The 12,323-nt window shown below is 40.9% G+C and overlaps 1 protein-coding gene across 2 annotated transcripts in view; it reads left to right on the forward strand.

Annotated features, from left to right (window-relative positions):
• Positions 1 to 12,323, forward strand: part of DOK6 (docking protein 6) — a 167,880-nt gene that overhangs the window by 65,782 nt on the left and 89,775 nt on the right. For both annotated transcript variants that reach the window (XM_035125322.2, XM_035125321.2), the window contains exon 2: positions 8,017 to 8,124. In XM_035125322.2, the coding sequence (XP_034981213.1) occupies positions 8,017 to 8,124 (108 nt within the window). The remainder of the gene's footprint in view (positions 1 to 8,016; positions 8,125 to 12,323) is intronic.

Here is a 12,323-nt window from a genome sequence, read left to right on the forward strand (position 1 = left end):
ATGGGGCAAGTGGAAAACTTAACAGACCATGCTTTCTAGGTGCTGGACAACCTCTGCATAAGTTTTCTTCAAGCAAATCAGGATGAATGCTCAACAAAGATGTTGTCTGGAGGAGCCTTATAAATGTTGATTATGATTTTGTTATCTATGCAAAAATTCTGTAACAAATGTCAAACTCATACTGCAGATGTGAGGCTGAGGCTTAGGAAGATTGAATTACCAAGTGCATTCAAGGCAGAAGGAAGGACTTTCTTATATACAGGGTTTGGGAACTTATTTGACACACTGTGGAAACAAGTCAATTGTGCCTTATCATGATAAAAGTATTGGGAGGTATTAAAGTGGGGATTGGGAGACAATAAACTTGCTTTGTACCATAGCTAGCTTTCATATTCAGTTTTCATTTTCAATAAAAATTTTCAGGCTTTAAAATGTTGTTGTAGGTGATGGGATTTACTAAATCCCATAGTAAACAGCCTCTATTTCCACCTACCTTGTCATTCTAAAGACCAGAAGATGATATGATGGTAAGAATACTGTCACTGAATAAAAGGGTTCAGTATGACAGGACTCGCGGAAATAAGGTTACATGTGCAAAGCACTCTTGTACCAGCTATTGTTAACATAAAAATAAGTTTATTGGCCCCAGGGCTCATTTTAAGCTTGTAACTCTATAAATTAGAGCTGTAAAAGTGATTGAATTTTTGTCCTTCAGTGGCTTAGAACAGGTGGCTGTGATTATTATTCCATTCAGCATCTCTTAAGATATTCTGATGCATGGTTTGGATAATGTAATATTTATTTTGACAAATCCCTTTGCTCCCAACATACAGTACTTGAGATTTAAGTAGATAGCTACCCATCTTTCAGCATAAATATTGTGTTTTACTTTGCATGTGAAGGTCAGAATTTTCAATTCTGAAGCATCAAAAGGAGGAAGCAGTTTCCCAATAATTAGGTGTTCTCATAGTATGACACACTTTCATTGTGGTAAACAACATTTATCTTGTCAGATAACAGGTGTCCAATATCATGCAAATGTATTAAGCCTTTATAACAAAATAAGTGCCATTTCACTAGAATGAAAAATGGTATTGAAGGAGGAAAAAATGTGATATTATAGATGGGGGAAATATTCAAAGCACAAAAGAACTGGAACTAAGAACATTGGAATTGTATGGAATTGTGAACACTGTAATTTAATACAACCATATTTATTTTCTTACAGCTGCTGTCAAACAAGAAGGAAATGCAATTGTGAAAGGTTTATGCATAAAATAATTTTAAGGTTCAGGATTGACAACACTAGTTCTTCACACAGTGAATCATTATACAGGCGACTCCCCGCTTACACGGGGGTTACCTTCTGGACCCCCCGCACGCATGAGTGAACATTGTGTAAGTGGGGAACACCCTCTAAACACCCTTTAAATGCCCTCTCTGCCACTCTCTCTACAATCCAGGTCAAAAATGCTGTACCAAAAAATATCTACAACTGGAACTGAAGCTCTGGGGCTGGAAGGAGACTGGAGGGTGTATGGGAAAGTGACTGCCACGGATTACCACAGACATCAGCTGTTAGGCAAGGAGGCTGAACAGTCTAAGACAAAGCCCTACTGCGCCTCCAGTCTCTTATCCACCCTCATTGTTGTCCTCTTCAGAGGGTATCCTTGTGAGCCACAAGGACTCTCCAGCTTTCTCCCTCCATTTCCTGGTAGGAATTAAATTATGTAATTATTTTCTGGCACCGTGTGTATACGTGGTCATGCACAAGTCAGTTATGCATAAGTGGGGGGATGCCTGTACTATAGCAGGCACGTCCAACAGGTAGAGCATGATGGATGTACTGGTAGATCACTGAACGTCTGTGGTAGATCACTGGTAGATCACCGGCTCCCCCCAAAGAAGCTCAACAAGTTTGGCTCCCCCCCAAAGGCCCAACATTTTTGTCCTGCACCCCCCCAAAACAGGGATTTCCTCCTCCTTAAAAAAAGCTCAACAACGTAGACCTGAGCCCCTAAAAACAGGGCTCTCCTACCTAAAAAAAGCTCAACAATAGATCACTGCCAGTATTTAACTCTGTGAGTAGATCACAATCTCTTGGGAGTTGGCCACCCCTGTATAGAATTCACTACTGCAAGTTGTGGTTATAGCCACTAACTTTGGTGACTTAGAAAATTCCTGGAAAATGAATGAATGTTTCAAAGCAAGTTGGGGAGAATCCCCCACTGGGGCAACTCAAGGCTTTGCAGAAATAAATTAATTAACTTCCTAAAAGCTCTCCCACTCAGGGGCGTACCCAGGATCAAAATTAGGGGGGGCAAGGGGCGGGAGGGGAAGGGCCACAGTGGGAATGTGGGCGGGGCTACGTGGCCTGCGTCCTCCCAGCTCTTCTGAGGAGGCAGCCCCAGGCTCTTGTTCCCGGCGCGAAGCTCCAGAGGCGCGCGGGGAACGCAAGCCTGGGGCTGCCTCCTCCGCGCCTCCCAGGTCTTCCGAGGAGGCGGCCCCAAGCTCCCGTTCCCGGCGCGAAGCTCCAGAGGTGCGCGGGGAACGCGAGCCTGTGGCTGCCTCCTCCACTTACACTCCCCGCTCCCGCTTAGCGCTCCTCCGCTTACGCTCCCCTCGCACCTCTGGAGCTTTGCGCTGGGAGCCGGAGCCTGGGGCTGCCACGCTGCGCCCCTTAGCCTTTTGCTTCTAGGGGGCAATTGCCCCCTCCTGCCCCCCTGCCCACGGCACTAGTCGCCCCTCTGGGCAGCTCGCCCCATCCCCCGGGTGCGCTGTTTCTGCCCCGAGCACAGACGGCTCAGCCTCCTCCTCCTCTGCTTCCCACCCGGCTCCCCACTGTGCCTCCTGGGCTGGCTCTGCAGCCACTGTCCCTGGCTGAGCTGCCCCTGCAGCTGCTCTGCATAGACATCAAGGCACCCAGCCAGAAAAGTGAGTGTGAGTGCTTCGATCCGGGGAGAAAGTGGGGGGAGGGAGGATCTTGGAAGGGTTGAAGGAGCCTGCAGTGACTGTATTTCGAATTGGGGGAGTGTCTGTTTCTCCTGCTGCAGGGGAGAAAACTACAAAGAAGTGACTTCTTGGTGGGGGTGGTCGGGGTGGGGTGGGGAGAACAAGCGAGGATCCCTCCGTCTCTTACGTTTACACCCCACCGCTTTTGCAGCTCGATAGTGGGAGGGGGAGAGGAGAAAGTGCGATGGGTTATGGAAAGGGGAAAGGGGGGGCTGGTCTGTTTCTTTCTGGCTGGGGCCGCGTGCCCCGTTTTTTGCATTGAGATTTCTTCTTTCTTTTTAGCTTGGGGGGGGGCAGCTGGCTTCTAGAGTAGGGCAGCTGCCCTAACTTGCCCCGTGGTGGGTACACCCTTGCTCCCACTCCCCCAAAACCCAGTTCAAGTGAACTTGGCATGCTTTGGAGCTACAAAATGTTGGCTGACCATTAGGTAGACGGGAGGGAAGAGAATGATGGGAAATAAAGGCCAGGACTAGAGGAAGGGCTAGAAAGGGTCACTCCACACTGAAGCAATTGGTTGTGGGAACTGGCTTGTTCTTTCTAGTTAAATATCCATCAAGTGGTGTTTAATGTGTGCTATTACAAAATGTACATTTTTTGTGAGGACAATCATTACAATCCACATGTAAAACATCTTGCAGGAAACATAGCTAAATGGGGTGTATTTAAAGCCTATTGAAAGGCTGAAACTGAATTCTTCTACAGTTGCTAAACATTATCAGCAATCTCCTACAGTATCTGATCTGTATTTGGTTACAACCAATGGCAGTTAAAACTAGGCCAGGGATAAAAGAATAGTTAACTGTTCCTGAATAATTAAGCAGGTTTCTGTGTGACAACAAGATGTCTTATGTAAAATATGCATTCATTTACTATGTATTAGTGGTGCCTATCTTGCTGGCCCTATTTATTATTTATTAAAGTTTACAAAAATTGCCTGTTCAAAGCTTTGAGAAGTGTTCTTTTCTTTTTAACAAACATTTAGAACTTACTTCTCAGCTGAAATCAGTGAGAATGAACTTTTATTACAGCAGGAAATTTTGCATAAACACACTTGGAGAACATAAATTCAGTATATATTCTAAAAATGTAGATCTTTTTGCAATTTGCATAGGAGTGCTTATCTATTCACACTGCATTGCTTTCAGTGGAATGGACACTTGAAAAAGCATCTGAGCATAAATTTTCTTGAAAACAGTTGACATCTTTCATTTCTTTCCTTCCTTTACTCCAACAGCTCAAGGCAGCATACATGGTTCCCATTATTTTATCCTCACAACAAACCTATGAGCCACATTAGGTTGAGAGATGGAAAGTAGGGGATTTGCTTCTCCCCTACTCTAATTCAACACTCTGACCACTACACAACACTTGTTCTCAGTGCATAGTGTGTCTGAGTACATGTGCCAATATGTTACATTAGTTGAAAACAATGCAATTCAGATAGCCTGCCTGCTGTGGGTCTCATTCTCTGGTGTTTGACTTGGAGAACTTACAGTTAAGGACAGATTTGAGACCAGTTTCATTTTCTGTGGTCCTTTAAGCGGTGAGACAGTAGCTCTCTGTATCGCTTAAACCAGATGTTGTTGGACTGTCGTCATGCTGGCTGGAGCTGATGGGAAGTGCCAGCAACATCTGGAGGGCCCATAGGTTCTTCATCACTGGTTTAAAGGATCGGCCACAGCTTGGTAGACTGCCATGCCCTCTTGCTTGGCAGCTCTGGAAGCTTGGAATATTGTTGCCACCTGACAGTGACTCATCTTGTTCTGTGGCTCTGTAGTACTAGGAAGACAAACTAGCTGGCAACTCAGCCTTGAGAGCTCACAATATGGCTGTTGCCATATTATCTGACAGGTCCATCAGAGCCAACAAGAAAGAGAACTTGGCAAGGCTCTGTGGATTGTGCTCAGTTTACCTACAATTCCGTCCCCCTCCTTTAAGCTACGAAGGGTCAGTTCTCTTTGAAGTTTATAAGGTATGGAGAATTTATAATTATATGATATATATGAAGATTCTGGTGAGGACTTTCATAGAGGGGATATAAGATATCGGATACCTTAAATTCCATTAAAATATATAATATACACAAGACTGCAGTATCAGGTTTACTTTGAGCAAGGGTCAGTCCCAGGATAAAAAACATGTGAAATGATGATGATGATGATGATGATGATGATGCACCTGTGTGTGGGCAGATATCATCTGTTACCAATGTGTAACCTCAAACACTCAGTTTATCTGGTATTAGAGAGCAGAATTTATTGACCCAAAAGTTTTCGCATGTAGGAATAAGCTCCAGTAGTTATCTTAATCTTATTCCTACATGCAAAAACTTTTGGGTTAATAAATAAGCTCCAGTAGTTATCATATTAGGGACCCAGGTGGCGCTGTGGGTTAAACCACAGAGTCTAGGGCTTGCTGATCAGAAGGTTGGCGGTTCGAATCCCTGCAATGGGGTGAGCCCCTGTTGCTCAGTCCCAGCTCCTGCCCACCTAGCAGTTCGAAAGCACATCAAAGTGCAAGTAGATAAATAGGGACCGCTCCGGCGGAAGGTAAACGGCGTCACCTGCAGCATATAGTTAAAAGAATAAGTAGGCATGCTGCTGTTCATAGTTTTCTGCTGCCAATTAAGTAAAATATTATCATGACACAGAAGGCTTTTTATCTTATGCATAAAGAAACCTACAGATCTTACACCCTCCAAGCTTAGACAGAAAGAGAGTAGGGGACTAGAGAAGCAGCTTATGTGGTCTTTTGTGGTTATCTGAACACAGCTTTCTACACTTGAATGCTTCTGGGGGTGTGATACCGTTTGTTTAAATGCAGGCATATGCTCATTATGCTTGTAATAAGAGAGTTGCTCTTGATAAAGCTCTCTATTAGATTATCACATTTCTCCAACTCTTCCAAATAAACAGAAGAAGTAGGTTAAAAGAGAACAGAAGTTGAATAAAAAGATCAGAGTTGACAGTAGTGAGGTAGATTAACAAAGAGGAAAGGAAACAGAATTCTAATCCCTTGGAGACTGGGAACATAAGAGGAGACTGTTGTTACTCAAGGACCAGAAAGTGAAACCGCTGTAAATTAGGTATTCATTGAGTGAGCCCACTAGATATCAAAGAACATAAGGAGTGGTACCTCGGGGTATTCACTTTCTCTTCACTTCCCTGGAAATCTGCCATGTTGTAACATTATTTCTGGGAGATAAACTTGTAGGTGAAGTTACCTTTACCGGAAGAGTTCAGTGCAGTCTGCTAGCACATTTCCTGTTTAATCGGGACAGCTGCCTAATCTGTTGAAACCTCAGAAATAATTTAGATTCTGTTAGGGACCAGGCTGGTTTTTAAGCACTTCATTGTGTTTGAGTGCTCTGAAGATGGCTTGTTAAACCAACTGCAAAGCGGGGTAGGGGTGGGGATATCAAGTAGCAACCTGGTCAATTTTATTTTAGCAATTCATTCCAAAGCATTGAAATAAAAGTATTTTTAATGGACAAGACCTGCATATGAATATGATTGATGCCACTATTCATGTATTAGTCAACTATGGATTTCCTACAGTACTGCTTCAATGTTAATACTTTCAGTTTCATCATTTTTATGAAAAAAAAGTTACTTTACAATATTTTGCCATTTCCTCAAGACATTGGAGAATGTCTTTCTGCCCTAACTGACACAGTTCCTATTTTTCATTTTAAAAACTCTAAGGGAGGAATTGGTAGTATTCACTTTTATCATACACAGTGTAAGTAAAATTAGATGACAATCTTCTGCATACTTATCTGGGAATAAGTTCTGTTTAATTCATTTGGGTTTACTTCTATATGAGTGTGGTTTTTGGCTGTAATCCAAAGAAAACTTGAGAGTAAACAACATTTCATTCATTGGGACCTTCTTTTGAGTAAACTTGCATAGGACTGGCCATTCAGTTAACCTGCTTATTAAAGACAAGTTGGCAATAATGCAATGAAAATAGTGTAAAATGTTTGATTTATTAGTAACTACACTGGTGAGTTATTGACACATCTGCAGATGGATATGAGCTGTGATTCAAATCCAGTAATTGTTAAAATTTTAGCATTCCTTTAATAGTAATTCTGACAGTTTATTGATTGCATACTAGTTAGAGCCCAGATTATAGTCAAACATCTGTCTTCAGAAATATGCATGAATATGCATTTTGTTCATACTCAGTTGTGAAGTCAGGAAGTTCTTTGGTGCTCTAGTATTTCTTTCTCTCGGTATTGTGTTTATTTTTAAGGGATAAGTGAAACAAATGAATCCATAATAATTGCAATTTCCATAATGCTTAAAACTGTTAATCAAACCAACTTTACTTGATTTAATGGAATTTGATCATCAGCTTCTAAAGAACTAACTCTGAAAACCAAACTGGATTCATTTTATTTGTGTGTGTCTTTTCTGATTTGTAGCATATCTGAAGAAAGAAGCTACTGTCACTATTGTGCTTGGTGTAATTTGTGTAAATATCAAACAGTGAGCAAATGAGCTTTCTTGAATGTGCCCAGCTAGCCCTGAGCCTTATGTGTTAATATGTGATAACCTTAATCTGAAGGCGGTCTACAAAATATACAGATGTGCACATATAGGGCTGTCTCCATGGAGCTTTTGCCCTCACAAGAGAAATCCTACATAATCGCACATCTCCCATGGATCATGGCTGGCATGTCATTGGCATCTAAGGTGTAAGTCTAGGCAGGAACATATTGGAACACGGTCAAACTGACTCAGCAGATCTCTAATTAGGATCTACCAAGTTGTTCTTAGCTCAAAGCAATGGGGGAGGGACAAGAAAGCAATTTGGTGGGGAAGGACCAAGAAGACAAAGGGTTTTGTGCATTTATTTGACATTTGTATGCTAGTCCATCGTATGAAGCTTTCTTGTGTTGGCAACTCGTATTCCATTGGTTGCAGATATGTTAGTTTCTAAGAATTATACTGTTCTGTGTAACCAAAGGTTAATATAATTCATTAATTTTCCTTGCAGATTTTCAGAAGGTGTTGGTTGGTTTTCAAGAAAGCCTCAAGTAAAGGACCTAGAAGGCTAGAAAAATTTCCAGATGAAAAGGCAGCATATTTCAGAAATTTTCACAAGGTAGGTCATAATTATCTGCATAAATGTGTAGTGTAAGCTACTGGGAAGAAAACTATTACAGAGAATATTTTCATTCTCTGCTTTTGAAGCTGTTGAAGCTGACAGCGACATTTCGTGATGCTGTCATTATAGGCTAAGACTAGAGCCATCTTTCCAAATTAAGAACCAGATTCCAGTTCTTTGTTTTTTTTACTGTTCGTTTTTGTTATCATTGTGAAGAATGAGATTCTTTTTGTTTAGTAACTACCTAAAAATCAAATGAAGCCTGAACAGAAGGTGTCAGTGTCTAAATGCCTGATGCCGTATCTTTAATAATAATAATAATAATAATAATAATAATAATAATAATAATAATAATAATAACAACAATAAAAGATTGACGGACTGACATAAGGATGCCTGGGATTGCAAGGATTTTGAAGACTTAAATGTGTAACAGTCACTTTGCTACAGTTTAGGCTTTGGACAGTGATTATCTTACATCTGCAACTCAATACATGATTATATGTTATTTCAATGGAACCTATCCTTTCACTCATACTTCAACAAAGCAGCTATAATTGATTCAACCTTTTGTGCAGCAATCTTGAGGATGTGTCTCTTGATAGCTGTTTACTGCTACAAAAGATGACTGGGGCTCTTCCAGGACTTCTTTGTTCAGAGCTGTAGCAAAGTAACTTGCTGCAAGAGCCAAGATATGCAAACAGCTTTCTGTGGACTGACGCACTTCAAATTATAGGCAGGATATTGAAAGTTTGAATATCTCCATCTAATTAAGGTCACTGTGCATATAAGTTAAGGTAAGTTCATCTTGTGGGAAAGGTTAGAAACCATTTCACTGACATGCATATTTTCTATATATAGCAATTAAAATAAAATAAAATACAGGGAACATTCAAGTGCATAGGGAAGGGAATGTGGCCTTCCAGGTCTCTCTATCTGGCCCCTCACCCAGGCAAGATATATCTCCCACTAGCCCTGTTTCATACTTCTTGGGTATTTTTGCTTGGCTGGAATGTGGCATTGAACTGTGCTAATGCTGCTTGGTTGGCTGGATAGAAGATGGAGGGGTATGTGCACATGTGTGCATTCGTGAGTGTGTAAACTAGTCTACTGTACAAACTGCTATTTTTCTAGAAAAAGAGGTGCTGGGACTGACTATGAAAGCCTCCCTTGTTCTCTTATAATGGCAATGGCACCCGTCAAATTCCAACTAGAAAAAGCCTTGTGTAAAAAAGTAAAAAAAATGCATTCTTGCCTCTCTCACTTTCCCTCTGGCTCTGTCCACCACTGTCAGTGGGCCTGAGCAAAAGACAGGTAAAGCTGTGCCTGCAAAATGACAGGTGGTACACAAGATTTGGACCCCATGCCAGCAGGGGCCACAGACTCTTAACTTTAAGTTGAAAAGAAAACTAAGCCAATTTGACATTTCAAAAGAAAGTTATAAAACAAAACATAGGAACAACTTTATAGGCTTTGGCACTTGGCAGGCAGCACCATTGCTAAGGAATTTTGCTGTAAATATCAGGACTATGAAACATTGTAGAGCAGGCTGCTTTTCTGGCTTTCTTTATGAATGGCATTACGTAAGAACAAAAGAAAAGTTTCCTGAATCAGGCCACTCTCCCCTCCTGCAGTTTTCAACAACTGGTATGCCGAAGCCTCTGGCTGAGGAACTTAGTCATTGTTGTCAGTAGCCACTGATAGCTTACTCACAAGAAACTGATGTAAAGCAAGCTGGTGTAGGTTAAGCCAGCATAATGTTAAACCAGATCCAAGCTCCGTTCTGTAGTGACGTGGGGTTACGGCTCGGTGAGCCAGTCTAAGCCTGGTAGAGTAAAACAAGATTAGTCTATGCCAGGTGTGCTCCATCTTACATTTGTGCAGCTGGTTCTTATGTTTGTCCCTATTGAAATTCATTTTGTTAGTTTTGGCCCAGTTCTCCAATCTGTTAAGGTCACCTTGAATCCTCATTCCTCCCAGTTTGGTGTGATCTGCAAATTTGATGAGCATCTCCTCAATTCCTTTATCCTAATCATATTTATATATGTGTTGAACAAGATCTGTGCTTTGTCTTTTCTATACTGGCAAATAAACATTTTAAGATTGTAACACTATGCCTGGGCAGCACCATCAAACAATTATGTTTTACTGGTGTTGTAAAGATGTTTTCCTGGGTGCTCAAGGCAGAAACAAAGTCATAAATCAATACAATTATAAGAATATGTCAGATCAAACAACATAGTGTTTTTGAGTTGTGTACACAGAGAGAGATTGCTTTTGACAAATGATTACTGGAATTAACTGAATTTACAGGTCTTACTATCCAGAACTAATATCTAGTGTGGAAACTCAATGGGCATATAAAAGCTCCGAGATAAAAATAATGGCCTATGACTAGTTCTATATGCTGAAATGAGTTTTGGGTTTGTAATTTCTCTAATAGTAAGATACACAGCTCACACCTATATAGCAAACCTCTCCTGGGTATTTCAAGAGCAGATATAGGGATCTCTATATGGTAAAAATAAATAAATCACGGGGGTTACATGATTCTTTGGCCATGCCTAAATTAACCGATAATCCTGAGGCAGGTTTCCATTGCACTGAAAGCAAGTAAGGGAGCAGTCCTGTAGCGAGATCTGCCCAGATGAATGTGATTAGGATCCATTGGATCTTCGGCTAAACTAGGAGATTCCCAAACTAATCTCTACTTTGCCAGAGAAACATCACCAGCAAATATTCCCTGTCCTCACTCTGGTTGGTTTAGTTAAGCCTAGCAGATTTTAAGGTGATAATAAGTCCTGAAAAGGGGGCATGGTGGGAGCATGATGTGACAGGGTGACTTAGAATGGATTCTAAACCTGGTCAGCATGGTGACATGATCTGGGAAACCAGCGTAAGGTTGTTTGTTTGTGTGTGTATATATATATAAACATGCAACAAAAACAGTTCAAAATCCAAATATCGAGATTACTCTGAATCTCATTACTCCCCCCCCCCATCCCTTCCATGGGTCCTAATGATAATATTTACAACTGCATAGGAATACTTATCCAAATTTGTATCCATCTAAATCAGGCATGTCAAACATGCGGCCCTCCAGATGTTTTGGACTACAATTCCCATCTTCCCCAACCACTGGTCCTGCTAGCTAGGGATCATGGGAGTTGTAGGCCAAAACATCTGGAGGGCCGCATGTTTGACATGCCTGATCTAAATTATCCATACTTTGCATTACTTTACAAGTGTGGTTAAAATCCTGCTAGGGTTTTAACCTGCAGTGGTCTCGTAGATAAATTATAACCTTTTCCCGATCTTGTCTTCTTTATTTCTGAGCTTCCCAGTTAATTTTGACATTCCGGCACACCATCAAGGTGGTTTGCCATTTTTCTCTGGTCAGGCTTCCTTCCATCTCTGGGCAGGTGGCTGCTGTTGCATACATAAACAGTCTTTCCTTATCCTTTGGTATCTCGGTACCTATAATTCCTAATAAGAAAGCTTCTGGGTTTTTTTTAAAAAAACAAAAGTTATTTTAAATATTTTTTACATTTCATTTTATATCATCTCCCATAAATTTTTAATTACTTTACACATCCACCACATCTTTTTCTTTAGATTTCTAGTAAGTATTCGTACTTGTTCTATACATCTTTGCTAACTTAACAGGAGTCAAATACCACCGGTACATCATTGTCATATAATTTTCTTGTTAGTGAACAACATGCTGTGAATTCCAAATCTGTTTTCCGCAGCCTCTCCCATTCTGCCATTTGTATATTATGCCCCAAGTCTTTTGCCCAATGTAATCATCACCGATTTGACCTGTTCGTCTTTGATATGCCATTCTAGGAGCAAACTATACATTTTCGACAATGATTTTGTATTGTTTTCTAAAACATCTTTTTGAAATCTTGATAACTCATAACTAAAACCTTTCTTTTTATCTGTCTTAAAAATATCATTTAATTGATGATACTGTAACCAGTCTGTTACCAGTTCTCTTATCTCTTCAAAGTCTTTTAATTTTAGCTGATTTTCTATATGTTGGGGAACCCAGTGTAAATTACGGTAAGCCAGCTAAAAGGGTGGTGAAACTCAAACTCTATTTAAAGGCTTGTTTTCCTTCTGCCCGACTTAGTTTAGGCTGGCTCCAGCCAACAATAGCCCTGTTCCAGAATTTGGATATGGTGTACTTT

The sequence above is a fragment of the Zootoca vivipara genome, chromosome 8 (assembly GCF_963506605.1).
Source record: "Zootoca vivipara chromosome 8, rZooViv1.1, whole genome shotgun sequence".
NCBI lineage: Eukaryota > Metazoa > Chordata > Lepidosauria > Squamata > Lacertidae > Zootoca > Zootoca vivipara.